The 16,019-nt window shown below is 42.7% G+C and overlaps 2 protein-coding genes across 9 annotated transcripts in view; one reads left to right on the top strand and one right to left on the bottom strand.

The window, feature by feature from the left end:
* HTR6 (5-hydroxytryptamine receptor 6) overlaps nucleotides 1-13,090 on the top strand; it is a 31,628-nt gene extending 18,538 nt beyond the window's left edge. For 2 of the 5 annotated variants that reach the window (XR_007629798.1, XR_007629794.1), the window contains exon 5: nucleotides 12,995-13,090. Coding sequence is in view for 1 of the 5 variants with exons in the window: in XM_050322267.1 (XP_050178224.1) it covers nucleotides 8,786-8,792 (7 nt within the window). In the remaining 4 variants the exon portion in view is untranslated. Of the gene's footprint in view, nucleotides 1-8,785; nucleotides 9,158-12,994 lie in introns of those variants that run through there. The other 3 variants (XR_007629793.1, XR_007629797.1, XM_050322267.1) reach the window with 3 other exon arrangements.
* TMCO4 (transmembrane and coiled-coil domains 4) overlaps nucleotides 1-16,019 on the bottom strand; it is a 35,516-nt gene that overhangs the window by 12,452 nt on the left and 7,045 nt on the right. For 3 of the 4 annotated variants that reach the window (XM_050322257.1, XM_050322260.1, XM_050322261.1), the window contains exons 5-13: nucleotides 14,983-15,010; nucleotides 12,966-13,098; nucleotides 8,865-8,962; nucleotides 8,201-8,344; nucleotides 7,590-7,709; nucleotides 6,131-6,295; nucleotides 5,485-5,621; nucleotides 3,965-4,049; nucleotides 380-497 (exon numbers count right to left, since the gene is read on the bottom strand). In XM_050322257.1, the coding sequence (XP_050178214.1) occupies nucleotides 380-497; nucleotides 3,965-4,049; nucleotides 5,485-5,621; nucleotides 6,131-6,295; nucleotides 7,590-7,709; nucleotides 8,201-8,344; nucleotides 8,865-8,962; nucleotides 12,966-13,098; nucleotides 14,983-15,010 (1,028 nt within the window). Of the gene's footprint in view, nucleotides 1-375; nucleotides 498-3,964; nucleotides 4,050-5,484; nucleotides 5,622-6,130; nucleotides 6,296-7,589; nucleotides 7,710-8,200; nucleotides 8,345-8,864; nucleotides 8,963-12,965; nucleotides 13,099-14,982; nucleotides 15,011-16,019 lie in introns of all 4 variants that reach the window. The other variant, XM_050322259.1, reaches the window with a different exon arrangement.

Genomic DNA, 16,019 nt, shown 5'->3' with positions numbered 1-16,019 from the left:
TTTAAGCCAGTGAATTTAATGTCCTCATTTATAGTCCTTTACCTAAAGCTGAGATTTAAAGGGGTTTTAGAATACATCAGATGATGCACACAAACACACTGACCCAGCTTTAGGCTGTCAGTGACAAAACACTGTCCCTGTAGGAACAGGACCTACATATGGAGCACCTCGGGCTTCCAGTGTCACAATCAGTCCTCAAGTGCCTCCTGAAGCCTCTTACCTGCAATTGATCTGAGGGAGAGACCTCCAGAGGGACAAAGGTCTGCAGCTCCTGAATCAACACCTTCACCAGCTCAACAATTATTCAAAGTGTTTAAAAGGGATAAATACATTAAAACCATTTCAAGGATAATGAAGGGGGGACTGAGCACAGACAGACCTGCAGTAACCATTTATGATCCTGCCTGACACCACTTTGGTGAGAGCTTTCCAGTGCTTGGCTTCTCCTTCCACTGGAGCTCCCAGTAAAATGACATCTTCAATGATCCCCTGGGATTCTGTTAAGGGAAAGCAGAACAGCTCAGATTTAGAAAGTGGAATAGAAATATTTTTATATGAAGGAAGGGTGTCTTCAGATGTGAAGTCCATAAAAATAATCCTTTCTGTAGTTTCAATTTGAAGGACAGAAACAAGGGAAAGGAGGATCATAAATATAACTTCACATAAGTGTCTGAAGTTCAGCAGGAGACAGTAAATGTGAGAAATAGAGATCCTGAGGCAGTGAAAAGGACCGGACTGATGGCAGGAGGGAGAAGAGGACTGGCCTCTGTCCAGAAAGATGCTGTTCAAGCAGCAAACATCTGGAAAGTTTGGAAACCTCGGGAAAGTTTTTTTTGCAGACCCACTGATCTGGGTTTGTACAGAGCTTTGAAACAGGTGAAAGGGGCTGACATCCCATAGAGTGATCGTGTTGTCATGCATGAAGGATGATAAACCCTTCCCACAACCAGTCCTTAGAGCTGAGTCCATGGAAAACATGACATGCACATGTAAGAGAAAATCCCAAATTCTTAATATTGATTAGGAAGTAGCAACAATGGAGGCATTTGCCAATACAAGTGATGATTTACTAAACTGTTTCAATTTCCTTGTGCTGTAACCTGAATGCCCAAGGCAGGATTTACTGAACAGCAGTGTTGAGTTTTAAGCATAATAAATCTTCCTCACTTATCTGAGAGCAGCAGCAAGGCAATTCTAGGAGAAATAATGATGGAATGAGAAACATTGGGCAGCTCTGCTACTTTCCTGAACTCCTGGACAATATATTTGTCCTGGACAATATATTACGAAAGACAATGTCTTTCCTAAATCTTTGTGAAGAGAGATGAAGCTCCTGATGCCACAGCAGTTAAATGGGAGACTCATGGGCATAACATTCCAAAGCCATACTCTGCACCTCAGGGAGGCCGGGCCCTAGAAGACCTGAGGTAAACCAAATGTTTGAGGGAGAGGCAGTGCCTGGCTGGACTTTTAAAATGAAAATCACTTGGTTTCCTTCCCCTGAGAGAGTAAAAAACCGGAGCTCCCTGCAGCGTCTGCTCTTTCTGTGCAGTGTAAATACCGGTGCCTGACAGCAAAATCCAAATGAGCTCTCCTGGAATTAGTCCTTATTGCAAAGGAAATCTTGCACCAATGGAGAAGAGCAAAGAGCAATTCAATTTTGTTAGTGTAATCTGTGTGAGCAGTAAAGTCCTGTTCCCGTAATCACGGGCAATTAAAAGGAAACCCATAGTCTTCCTAACGGGAAACTCGTTCCAAGAAGGTATGAAATTCCACGGCCACAGAGTGAGCCAACTGAATCAACAAACATCAGGATCCTGAATATTTGGGCAAGGTATTGGAAGCTTTTGTTTCTCCTGTCCTTTGCACAGCTTAATTCTTGCTCAGAACAAAAAATGTTTAGGTTTTGCTGAAAAATACTAATTTTATTTGAATGTTGACAGAAGGGGATAGAAACCTGGGAACAGATCACTGGCCTGCAAAGCTGCTGAGGCTCGAGATAAATTAAATGTATTTCACAACTTGCAAATCTTTTAGATTATGAAGAACAATAAAGTCTGCACAAGCAGAGGAAAACCCCTAATTCATTAACCATTTAGCATTACAGAGAGTCGCTATTAAATATGAAGCTTTATATAGAAAAATGTGCAATAAAGTCCAAAAAGGTGAGAGCAGAGTGAGAAAAAAACCTGATTAAGGTGATTTTTCCAGAAAAAGTGTGGAAGAAAGAAGCTAAACCAGAGCCCTGGGACACCTGACTACGGCAGGGATCACAGCCCAGTGGGATAGTGGTCACAGGAGCTGTGATCAGTACCAGATAAGTCCCCAGTGTGTGACACCTCACTCCTGTCACACACAGTTGGGTTTCAAGTTTCAGGGTCTGGTGGTAACAGCCATTATCAGTTTGCATTAGTTTGCTAATTGCTAATTATTGAAATACATGGGAATCATGACAAAGAAATCAGAGCAATGATCTTCCCACGCAGTAAGATGTCTCTGATGGCTCATTTACTCCATCTTCTGCTACAATGTTATTTTCTGGAAACCTGCTGAGCTCTGGCTCCCAAAGTCATCCGTGATGAAGTATCCCAAAGGTTATTCCACTACTTTGCAGAGAAGCATTTGAACAGAATTTGAGTTCCTGCCATGGTGTTTCACTGGCTAATCCATCATTAGTTATTTGTCCTCAGAAATGCCACTGCCATCTGGATGCAAAGCCCGGCGTGATGAGCCCGTGTTTGTGTGAGACATCCAAGGCCAAACTCAAATCAGTCTCAGCTGCCCCAGGTCCCAGGTCCATTCTTTCTGTGGCTTCTCTGGAATGTGCCTGTGAGGAAGGCCTTGGCAATCTGTGCCTAACATGCTGCTTTTCATCTCACAAACAGCTCAGCTTCCAGAATTCCATTACAAAACTGAAAAATCAGAGTAGGGTGGGAGCTGCTCTGATACATCCCTGTGATGCTCTGATTTCTTTGGAGTGGCAACCAACCTTCCAACCCCTAAGGGTTCCTCCCATAGATTACTTAGCAACAGGCTATTATATTCTAGACTTAAATAACAAACTGAAAATATCCCAGCCCATGGCATTCTCAGGACACAAAAAGTGTAGATCTAGGACCAGATTAGGATCTGGTGTAACTCCATTAGGATCATTCTGGATTTGATTAGATTTATTTTGAGAATAGAATTCCTGTATTTGAGGATTTGCATTCTAAACCAGAAGTCAAGTTCTGGTACAAAGCTGTCAGTGCTGACCTTTCTGTCCTCACCTGACTCTGTTCCCACTTTTTAGACTACCCTGGACATTTTCCTTTATTAAGCTCCTTATTTACTAGTAATTATCTGTGAGGATAAATGGTTAATGAGTTAAATCGCTATGTGGGGGGAAGGCAGGCACACGCTCACTGCTGACTCAATTCCAAGATACAATTTCCATCAACTGATCATAATGATTTTATTCTCTTTTTCTCTAAATTAAAAATAGAATCTATTAATAAACAGAACCACAATGGGTAATAAATTGACAGATGGTTTTATACTTGACTTTGTGGAAAAATTACCATGAAAATAGCAGATGACAGAGGCATTTCAGTGACTTAAATGGAAGGGAGGACTAAGGGAATCAGATAAAGAGCTGCAGAGAGCTCCCAAGAAAGGCAAAGCATCCTCTGCCGGGATTACAGCAGCATGTGGGCAGCTCCAGGCTGATCCAAATGTCCAGTTGTTGTTTACAGACCAGACTGACCCATTGGAGTACCTCAGGTGAAGGCAGAGGATTTAATCTGCTGAACTGGGGGAAATGACAACAGAGTTTGGCTCCAAAGGCATTTCAAAACCATTTTTTAAAGATTTTTGTCCTATCCTAAAAGAGTCAAGTTCTCTTCCAGAAAAACTCTTCCTCTTGGAAGAAAAACTTCTGTATCAGCAGTAATAAGGGAGGAAAAGGTTATAAGGTGAATTTTACCTTTCTCTTGAGCCATTTCCTGCAGACAGAAGTAAATGACTCTTGCACCCAGACTGAAGCCAATCAGTGTGACAGGTCTCTTCCCCTGAGAAAGAAGGAGAGAAATCCATCAAATTCTGCTCTAGACCTGGAAAGCGAGACTGTTCTGGGGGTCCCTGAGAGCCTGAGACACAGAGCACCTATTTGTGCATCATCTTTGAAATGCCTGAGCAATTTGGTTGGTTTCAAAGGGACTATGCCCAGTTCAACATGGAGGATTCTGCATATCTGAGTATTTTGTATGTTTTGATCTTCAATTGAAAGAATCTAATGATTAGAACTTACAACAAAGCAGCTCTTTCAAGCAGAACCAAACCAGATGTTGTCATTGGTTTGAAATTTCCAAATGAAAACCTAATTCAGGGAGCAAAATTTTCCTAAAAATGTTTCAATAAACAGAAGAAGCAGCTGTAATACAAAAAATATTGACCACTTCCAGATTTCAGACTGAGTAACAGCAGCACCATGTGATGCTTATAAAAAATGATGTGGGTTTTAAGCTTTAAGCTTTTATTTTGAATAGCCTAATAAGATTTTCTGTAAGATCAAAGGGAGTCTAATCTCAACATCAGTGAGAAATGGTCTTCATACTATCCAGGGAGCAGGTATGCGATGGACACCCTAAACTAGTTTTAGACACTCCAGCTCGTTGGAGTGTGTGTTTTCAAACAGCAGATGCTTAATAGGCAGCAACAAATGCCCTGCAGCAAGGCAAAGGGCAAAATAAAATTTATTGGCTTTCCTGGGATGGGATTTCTATGAGGAATCAAGTTTGTTTCTACTCTGCTGTTCCACATTGTCGTGACACAGCTCTGGGGCCACGGCTCCCTTCTGGCTCCTCGACATCAGCATGAACCAGTGTGAGATGGACACATGGCCAGCAAAAACCAGTGCTAGCCCAGAAAATGATGGCAGGTTTTCTGGGAGCAGAAATGTCTTTTTTCCAAGCCTTTTCAGGGGGATTTAATAGCTTTTGTCACTTCTTTCAGGTACCACCCCATTCCATGTCTCTGAAGCAAAGCTTACAGGGCATTGGCTGCCACACACTTTTGTCTCAGGTTGTTCTGCTGCTGCTTCTTAATGATCAATGAATATTTTTAACACCCTATGTTCTCTTTTCACCTGTCCCTACTTCCTACTCTCTAGTTTCCACTGGGGGAGTGGGCATGGTGGTGTTGTGACACGCTCAAGCCACTGGTCATTTACAGCTTGGATCTCTTCTTCCTCATTTGGAAAAGCTTTAGGTTAAATGGAACAAATCTCAGCAGGATTTCTCTGATCCACTTGGGACTTCCTCTTTTTCCCCGATACCAGATACCTGTTGGTCAGCTTTCTGCAGCACTCTTTAAGTTTTTATTTTATTAATTTTTGTCTCCCTGGAACAATACCACTTGACAGTTACCTAGTGTGACTATGAAACTTCACCTCCATGGGCCAAACCCCTTCCAACCTTTATTCCTGGATAAGTTCTGGCCAATTACCTGCTGTCGACTGAGCAGGATATGTGCAAGGTGTTTGCCTACTTCAGCAGACCGGTGCAGACACACTCCCCAGGGGTTGTCAATGACGCTGGCAACAGTCAGGAGTGAAGTTGGCCACGTCAAGGCCGTCACAATCCCTGCAACACACAGAGGTTTCTTAGAAAACATCAAAAGCAAGACAGTTCACTGTGAACAGATCACTGGCCTGCAAAGTTAAAAGCTGAGCCTAGGAGCTTTTGTCATTTCCAGTTCTTCTTTCTCAAGAGCTGAGAAATGCTTTGCTGGACTGAAGATAAGGAAGAATCTGATGTTCTGATACAGATGTTGTGGGTGAGTGTAACTTGTGTGTTGGAGAGGTTTATGTACAGCAGTAAAGTGATGTAATAACGTAGAGAAGTGAACAGTCACATGTGAAGGAAGGTGTTTCCAGACGTAATTTCAACAAAATGAGTCACTGATGCGGTGGCTCAGCAATCCAGGAAAGCACAGCTAAATTACAGGTGTGGTAGAGGAGGTTCTCAGGTCACTCCTGCAGGGTGGTGCCAACACTGCCTCCTCCAAAATATTCCTTCTTTAGGAAAGCTCCTCTAACAGGGAAACTGCACAAGAGCCACTCAAGCAGATCTGGTATGATTTAGGTTCTTACCTGACAAGACAGTGAATTTTAGGGCTTCTTGAGCCATCATGTTCACAAAACCATTCAGCAGGGAATCCAAGGCATTGCCAAGCTCCATCAAGTACTTGGATTCCCAGGCCAGGCAGTACTGCTCACTTGACTGCAACATGCTGCTCCATGGTGCTGTGAAGCTCCCTGGGAAAGGTTGCAAAGATGGAATTCATGTTCAGATAGAACACAACAACAGCTGACTCCTGGCAGGAGGAGTCCAGCAGAGAATCAGAACAAAACCTGCAGGACATTGGAATATTCTGGCAATGTTATTAACAGCAGATCAACACTGAAGGGCAGAGCAGAACTGTAATCTTACTTAACTAAAACCCTTCTTACACTGTTGCTTCCCCAAATGATGCAGGGCAGGTTGAGGCAGCTGCTGATCAAAGTGGAACAAGAGCCCCACAATGGACTGTGAGATTTGGGAACACACAGGTGGGCAGCTACTTGCAGTTCCAAAATCACAAGGTGGAAAATTCCATAAAATTCCTGTCCTCGATACCTCTGTTTAAAGGAGTGTGTTCATAGACAGACACTGTTGTAAAGAGGGAAAAGGATGACAGTTTAGTTTTGCTCTTTAAAACATTCTAGCAGATTGCTAGTTATGGAAGAAGAATGTGTGTCATCTGTAACTCCCTTTTAAGGGCAAACAGACATGAAAAGGTTCCTAGAGGGACACAGTTGCCTCTCTAACAGTGCCTGGGAGCTCTCCAGCCCTGAGGATTTGGACCCCTGGCAAGCAGACAATGAGAGAAGCCAAAACACAGCACTGCTAGTGAAAATAACCTCCCTGTGACAGCAAAGCTGCACCCTGACAAGTTACAGGGCAGAGACATCCTGCTGCATTAATGACATCCAGTTTAATTATGATGCTCCTCAATAAATTGGCAGCTGTTCTGTCAGGTTGCTGAACACATTGGCAGACAGGTGACATATTTTTTATGACAAGCTACACCGGAAAATAAAACACTACAGACCTTTCAAGGTCACTGCCTGGAAGTCACCTTTGAGGGCTGAGCTTAACAGGATTTACTTGGCAGAACTTTCTTGCCAATAAACCTCATTAATTGCCTGATACAGAGAGAGAAACCCCACTATTTTCTGTTAATTGCTGAAGGATAAACATAGGGTCTCAGAGACGCTTGGTCCTAGTGCTGGAAATCATCTCCCAAACAGACCTTTCCTAGCAAACCATGCAACAGTTACTAACAGAAACAATCCTATCGCTACCAGTTCCATGCCCTCTCTCTTTCCTCTGTTTCCCTGGGATTGCAGATTGGGTTACAAAGTCTTACGGTGAGAACTGATGGGGTTTAGTTACCAGGTCACAGAAATGTGGGGTAGGTCATGGGGCTCTGCGGGCACAAACACAGCCTGGACTGGAACACAGTCCCATCTTTCCAGGTTCCTCTCAGTTTCCTCACCATGTTCTTACCATATTTGCCAGCACACAGCCATCCAGTAATTGCTATGGTGATATGAAGCTGCTTCCCTTCAGTAAGTGGGAGGAATTCAAACTCTTCAATGGCTCCCACACGTTTCTTCATCTTGTATCCTACACACAGCCAGGTAGAAACATGTGGCTCAGAAATGGCACAGCTAGGACACACTCTGCTAACAGCGCCGGTTCCTAAGAAATTAACTGGGCAATTTCAATAGGCCTTTTTCTTTCCCAAAACTCCCAACCACTCAGTGCAGTACTTCGAGCTTGGTAAGGAGCCAACATGATCCTTCTGAGCTTGTGTGATCTGAGGGAATCCAGTAGGAGGGTTTTTCTGCTGTAACAACTGCTGGTGTCCATGGCAGCATCTTTCTAACCCAAAGCAATAACTCTAATTTCTTTCATTAACCACACACCAAATATTCTTTCCCTATTTGGTCACCAGGGGCCACACAGTACCTTAATCAGCACTGAAATAAAAATTTCCCAGTTGACACCTCAAATCACCTCCCTTGCTCTGTAGAGCTCAGTGAAGTCATTAACTGTGCATTATCAGATATGATCCTGTGCCTTAGTGGCTGAGAACTATGTGGTCACTCTTTTACCAGTAAGACCAGCTCCTGCTGCTCCAAAAAGGGATGCCATGACAGCAATCCCAGCAGTTGATCCCAAAGCAGCTGCTCCAGCACTCCCGATGATCGTGGCAGCTCCTGCAGCAACCAGAGGGGCAGCCAGACCCCCTGTCAAACCTGAGGATGAAACAAGGGATGTCACCAAACTATTATCCCTTACAAAACCCAGGCAGGCAATTCCCTGTGCTGGATGGATGCTGCTAATGCTACTGGGAGAGCACAAATAGAGGGCTTTTTACATCCCCAATAAAAGGGCTTTCTGAGACTCTCCCCAGGCCCTGAATCTGCCCAAATTCTTTGACTTAAGTAAAAATGAAGAACAATTTCAAAGTCAAAAGAAGACTGTGTAGTACACTGGGGTGAGCTGTGTTTTTTCTCAGGAAACACTGATCTAATCCCTTTTGATTTAAGAGTTGAAGATCTGATCCTCTTATAACAGGAGAGCAAAAGAGGAGAAAACATTTTTAAGGGTGACCACTCCAGTTTAATATTTCCCCCAGCCAGTGAAGCTACACTGGAATAATTTTCCCAACTAATTCTTTCAGTTCTATTTTCAAGCAGCTGAAAATACTTTTCTTGGATCCAGACCTGCCCTGTCCCTTGTGCTGTGTTCCCAAAACACCAAGGCCAGCCTCACCTATCACTGTTCCACCACCAACGGTTGCCAGACCGATCAGCAGGTACCTCTTCAGCTTTTCCCTTCTTTCCTTCTTTTTTCTTGAGACTTCTGCGGTTCTGTGGAGAGATTAGAAGCACAAAAACTGAGGGAAAAGCCTGATGGATAGTTCTGCACCAGAATCTGCCCTTATTCTCCTCGGTGTAATCTCCCCCCCCCCCCGGGAACAGTAAAAAGGAACATGCAGGTATGGACTGTGACAACACACTGAGATTTACAAGCACAGATTTAGAGATTTAAATTGAATGGATTAAATGGACCACAGGTTTAAATTGAAACGATTTAATTGCTGACAAAAGCCAACAGATGTTACTTACTTGGAAAACCCTTCCTAATAGGGCTGAAGCTTGTAAAAAGAAAAGAAACAAAAAGTCAAAAGCATTTCATTAACTAAACGCTGCCTATGTGTCCTAAAAAACTGCAGAAAAGCTGAGGAGAAACAGGGAAGTGTTTGAAACAAAAGAGAATAGAGGTAATTTGTGCTAACAAACAGAGATGCAGTGAAACTATTTTCCAACAACAGTGTTTATATTGAGCCGCTTTCTGATTGCACATGGCAATATAATTATATAATAGGAATTAAACACATTAGTTCATTTGTCTGTGTGCATTTAAGCTATATTTTAACAAGCTTATTAAGAAGGAGGTAAATAAACCCAAAAGGAACAAATATCACTAGTTTCGACTTCTCTCCACTGTCTTTGCTTTCCCTCTTACAAGAAATGCTTCAACTTCAGAGGAAAGCAGGAGAAACAGAGGATACTGGAATAAGTTGTTTGCAGAGGAAGGTTCCTTCTGGTGGTTAATCCAGGCCTTGAAACGTGAGAATTTATCTTGCTTCCAAAATTGGATATTTTCCCTGTTAATTCCAGCCTAATTGTGGATTTTCATTATCCATATAATTGCCTAATCCTTCCTGGAACCCTCTATGCACACTATTATTTTGATAAAGGCAATTTTACATGAGTCCCAAACAATATGTGGCTTTGTGAAACACAGCAGGAGGGGAATGGAGCTCAGTGGGTGAAATCCCTGAGTCACTGGAGTCACTGGCAGAGCTCCTACAGACTTGCATAGCACAGAGACTTTGTCTCCACGGAGATCCTCCAAAAAAACACTGTGTGTTACCTTCCACAGCTGCAAATGTGCTGTCTGCAGAGCACAATCTCTCCAGCAATTTCTGTATGACCATGGTGGACAAAACGTTGTTTGGCCTTCAGAGAATCATGGAATCATTCAGTTTGGAAAAGTCCTCCCTGTCCATGGAGTCCACCCTGTGCTCCATCCCCACCTTGTCCCCAGCCCAGAGCACTGAGAGCCACGTCCAGTCCTTCCCTGGACACCTCCAGGGCTGGGGACTCCAAACCTCCCTGGGCAGCCCCTGCCAAGGCCTGACCACGCTTTCCAGGAAGTAATTCCTCCTGATGTCCAACCTGAACCTCCCCTGGCACAGCCTGAGGCCACTTCCTATCAAATGCCCTACTTTGAGCCTCAGTCACCAATCTGAATGCCTGGCTTTGGATAAAACTGCTCCTGGAGTTGTTTACATGAGTGCTGCAGTTGGACTGTCCATACCTAAGCTGGCAATACCCAGCAATTTCTATTCTACATGTGGTTCATCAGCTTTTACAGTCACTCTGCTGTGTCTCAGGCTGAAAATAATGATCACCAGAGAGCTGGAATATGTCTAAACTGAATTCAGTTATAATAATGAGCAGTTTGAGTTATGTGGGAAGAGACACAGCGGAAGCTAAATCCTGCCTGGTGATGCAGTAAATAAAACTACTGTCAGGAGAAGTTCTACCTGTCACTGCTTCTCTTCTGGAGCTGCCAGAAATGTGTCTCACAACTGCTTCCTACTGGCTTCTCCATCAGCATTATCACAGGATTACAGACTGCTTTTATCCACTGCGGTAATTAACTGCTGCTTCTGGTACTTCTCTACCCTCAATGAGCTCAGATGTGCAGCTTCTTGCCTGAACCACAAATTATGTTCTGAGAGATTGTTTAATGGTCATTTTGCAGTAAGGAAAGGTGGCAGGAGCACATGTTAACAAGCAACTGGCGTGACGTTTTCCAGTTTCGTACAGAACTGGGTACAAAAGAAAGGTTCACACCTGCAGGTCAGAACACGTTTGGTGCAAGTAACACGGATTTAAGTGGTTGGAGCATTGTTCTGTAGAGGGTTGTATATTTAATCTTGCAGGTTCCAGGTCTCAATCCAACACATCCACAGCAGCAAAGGCAGGAGCAAACCCTCCTATTAAGAAATACCAGTAAAAACACCTATGTAGGCGCTGCCATACTATCGTGGTCGAGGTGGGATGGTGACACGTTTCAGGATACCAGCTTGCTTTATTGCAACAGTGTATCTACCTTTATACAGTTCTGGGTGACACATGCATACACAGCATTGGTTTACCACTAACATAACAACTCATGATTGGACACAGCTACACATGTCCTAACACAACAGGTTAACATTCCTAATAGGAAACCCACTCTGTGTTACTGTCCTGCTGTCCGTGGTTAACCCTCTGCCGGGTGTAAGAAGTTCCATCTTTGGTATCTCAGTTTACAGAGAGCCCAGAAACAGCTGGGCTCTCCCATACCATACCTCTATTTGGTTGTTTCTGTTCCAGTGGATGGTCAAAACTGGAAGCATCCCAAGCACAGATTGGTATTCCCAGCCCCAAAAATCTGTGAGGTCAAGGTGGTGACAGGTTTATATTCTGCTTCCTTTCCCCATTGACTCCTGACTTTAAAAGAAACAAAGGGTCATCTATTCCCCACAAATCTCAGCCCTGGTTTAGCACTGCAGTAATGAATGTGTTCACACCACAGTCTTGGACTCCTCTTACTGTAAAGATTTTTCTTTTTCCTCTCATCTAATAGATATTTACTTCCATGGCTGTGATTTGGGCAAAGAATAAGATTGAAATCCATGGCTTTCTCCACAGCAGACACACAGGAACCCCACTGGGCTGGTGGCAGGGTTGGAAAGCCACACTGTTCATATGCAACATAATTCTCTCCCCATTATCAGACACAGTCTAAAGGCCCAGGACTGAGTCTGTTTTCACAAGCCACAGCAAAACAGCCCCCATTAATACACCAACCCTTGCTCCTGCATGTCAAGTGTTTAGCAGTCCGTGATCTTTGAGATTATTTTGACTTTCCCTTTTTACAGTGTGCTATAAAGTCAAGCTTTATTTAAATACAGCTATAAATAAAAGATACCCATCACAATCTGGACCCTATGGTAACATCTGAGGTGGACCATGTCACGGGTGTCAATTAAAGCCTTCATTAGCACTCAGGTTAACCTCATAACCCTTTTGCTGAGTTGACAGATAAAAATTATTTCCCTGGAAAGTCCACTACGGACATGTTTACTGCCTTAGATAGTGCTAAACTGCCACACAATTCCTGCCTGATAAGCAGAATATAAAGATGCTACATTTCTTACAGATATCAACTTTTTGGCTGTTTCACATCTAGGAAGTGGTGATTAAGAGAATTAATCTTATATTAATAACACAGAATTAGGATTTGGGTCTGTACGTATCTGAAGATACAGATTGTTTTCCTCAGAAATCTCCCTTCAATAGGAGTTATCCCCTTGTCTCCTAAACAGGCACAGATGGATAGATCCACAGAAAATGAGCAGCTGAGGATCTAATCCTGATATTTCTAGGAACTTCATTCTGCAAGGACAGTCCTCTCTGAAGGCAAGAGATAAGAGACATAAGATATTTATGATGGATTTAAGCAAAATCTACCATGTCTGAAAGGCAACTGGAACAAGGAAAGGAGTCAGTTCAGCATGGAGCAGCTTTCACCACCTTGCAAGGCTGGGTCTCAGCTCTGATTTTGAGAATGCTGAGCTTTCCTGCTTCTCAGTGCTGTGAGGGGGTTGTAACCCTAATCAAGCCATAAATGATTACAGTAAGAACCATGGGGGGAATAATCAGAGACTGGACTTAGGCACAAGTAATTACTGCTAAGCTTTCAAGCACTGGCAGCATTTTTTGATCCCACAGTCAACCCAAATGTTCTTACTCTGACTCTTTGTCTTTTTGGTCCTTCAGGCTCTCAAGCAGAGATTCCTCCAGGACTTCCAGCTCCTCCAAGGAGATTTTCAGCAGCAGGCTGATGTGGCAGATCAATACCCTGGCTCGAGCATCGTAGTACCCTTGAACAGAGGGAGGCCCAGGAAATCAGTCTGATCACACCAGATTAAAAAGGGAGTAGAGCACTCAGCTGGGCTGGGGGAACATGTCACAGACAAGCCTGGCTTCTTCTCCCAGTTCTTTTCTTTTTCCATGTATTGGTACATGAGAAGAGAGCGATAAACGGAAAATTCTTTTTCCTTGAGAATAAAGACATCACATCAGGTAATGCCTCTATGGTAGCAAAAGGATCTCAAATCCTTCCATCTCCATCCTCTGTGACGGAGGCCTTTCGGCTCTGGAAAAGGTGCATCTTCTCAACAGAGAAATGCTGCAGCACAACCAGTGCTAACTGGAAATATCAAACGTATCCCTGTGGGTAACTGGACACAGCACACCCCGACTGCACCAATGCAGGAGGCAGCATTTTGTAAAAATGCATCTCCATGGAAAAGCTTTATATTCAATTCATCTTGTTGGCAACTTAGTCTGGAATGTAAAACTACACACCAGCTCCCCCAGGAGCACTACTGACAATTGCTTGCTTTTTTACTCCTTCTTGCAGATGGAGGAGTGGACAGTGAACTCAGACAACATCAGAGAGCAGAACTGATTACTCCTGGGCTTGTAAGCAGGTGTTCTTCAAGAAAAGACATGTTACATGTAATAGATTTTAAATTATTTGTGCCAACTCTTGCTTTTTTAATGTGCTTTTCTCAGCAGCACCTGCTGCCTCCTGATGTTTGGCTTTTGTAAAGGGTTCTTGGTGCACTCTGGGATGAAAAACACAATTGTTTGTCTCAGGGTGGGTGAAGATCCCAGCAAGACCCAACTACAAAGGATGTTTGTGATCCCCGCTGCACGTAGATCAAATATGGCATTGGGCAATCTATTAGGTTTGTTTATTTATTACCACCATTACCAAGATACCACACTCAATCAGTGGCCTTTAATGACACCACTCATCAGATTTGTGCTTAGTTGAGAAACAAGGACTGGATTTATCTTCATTCCTTCACGATATTTGCCACGTTCTGCAAGTCCAAGCAGGTGTTTTAACAAGTTTTCTTGTTTCCTGGCTGCTAAAACACTGCTGAGCTCCTTCCAAGGCATTAAGTCACTGATGCTTGGAAATATATTCCTTTTAAATTCCAGCTTAGCAAAATAAGCAGTTTTGCAATAACCGATTTGTCAATTTTCCATTAAAAATAAAGCAAGAACAAAACCTGTTTTGTTTTATTTCACTGTTCTTCAGTGCAACAGGCTGATCAGTCTTCTCTTGTAAGAACATGTTAAAACACAGAGATTTAAAAAATGCAAGCAGTGATAGAAACCAGGCTTCTTTTAGAAATGAACATTTTGTTCAGTAGGCAGTCTTTATTTCATTAATTTTATCAGACTAATCCATGTTATGGATTGCAAACCAGAAAATTGTTTTATGTGTAATATAATATATGAGTAAAATCCCATTTATTTATAATGGGCTTCACAGGACACTCTGGAATTTATGTCCTAGTGGTTTTTTTTTTTCTTTCTTATTTTAGGTAACAAACAGAATATTTGTTAGGCTGAGATTTTTGTAACAGCTTTACTGCCTTCCTAAAGGAAGAGGTCACCTGCTTCCCTGGAACCACTGGAGAAAAACCACCCCACTCCACCATCACTTTACATCTGTCTGCATGTGAAGGTAAGGAGGTGAATAGCTGTTCACTTTTCAGAGGGCATTATTAACCCATCCTAATAGTTGTTTTTCCTGAGGGGGACGCAGGGAAGGAGTGTGCTGCTTTTGCCAGAGAGGAAGCTGAGATGAAATAACGTGGCACCATGAGCTTTTTGAGCTTTTAAAGTGTCAGATATAAACTCATCTATATTATCTTTACAAAGAACAAATGCTAAATTAAACTTACCATCTCGAAGAGAGAAGGATAGAAGGTCCTAAAAATAAAATAAAAAAAAAAGAACATTCAAGTTAAAACTGATGATGAAGGCCTGGAGGGATCAAAACAGAGGCATGAAAAGCCATCAGACTGATTTAACTACTGAAGCATCTCAGTTCATAAATCTGGGAAGCCAGAAAGCTACAATTCAGTGAGGCAGCACAGAGCAAAACCAGTATAAAATTCTCCAAAGGCCAGTATAAAGGGCTGGGCAAAAGTAGACAATGCTTTGTATATGCTGAAACATCCCAAACTTTTTATTATTAATTATCCTGATCTGACACCAGACTTCCAAGTTTGGAGAAACAGGGCCCTAATCCTCCCTCTCCAATGCCTTCTGCTCCCCATGCACTCACATATACTCACATTTTCAACATGAGTAACAGGTTTGAGTGTTCCTCTAATGGACCAGTGGCCCCTATTTTCTATGGCATTCTGGGAATTCATATCTCTAGGCAGTAAGGCTGAACCAGCATAAAGTTCTTTTGGATTAAGTGCTTACATAAAAAACTCAAAATTTATGGTCCTCTGTCAAGATGGAGAGATTTGACTTCTGTGTTGGCTCTTCAGCATAAAAATACAGAGAAACAAATCAATTCAATACATGGTTTCTATGGATAAATCCATGAAAAAGAGGGAAGTGTTTTTACTGCTGTGTTCTCTTCTTTTATTGCCACTGGACAAATTTTAAGCTCTTTATGTGACTACACTAAACACTGGCTCAGTGTAGCTGCTTCCCTCTCCTACACACAAATACAGCACAGCTGAATTGTACAGGGAATCCTTCAGCCCTCTGGGAATGCAAAAAAATTCAGCCAAAAATGCAGGAGGCTGCCAAAGAGTTTATGATTATTAGTCCCCTAAGCTCCTAAGTACAATTTACATCATAAAAACATCTCTAATCTGAAAGTTCTACACATGTGAGTTCTACACACCAGGCTGGTGGGATCTGTAGGCAATAAACTCTCCCTGCCCAGTATCATCTGTGGCACTTCATATCAATCCAA

Source organism: Myiozetetes cayanensis, unplaced genomic scaffold (assembly GCF_022539395.1).
Source record: "Myiozetetes cayanensis isolate MyiCay16 unplaced genomic scaffold, myiCay2020 scf28, whole genome shotgun sequence".
Taxonomy (NCBI): domain Eukaryota; kingdom Metazoa; phylum Chordata; class Aves; order Passeriformes; family Tyrannidae; genus Myiozetetes; species Myiozetetes cayanensis.
This window is presented reverse-complemented; position numbering and strand designations above follow the sequence as displayed.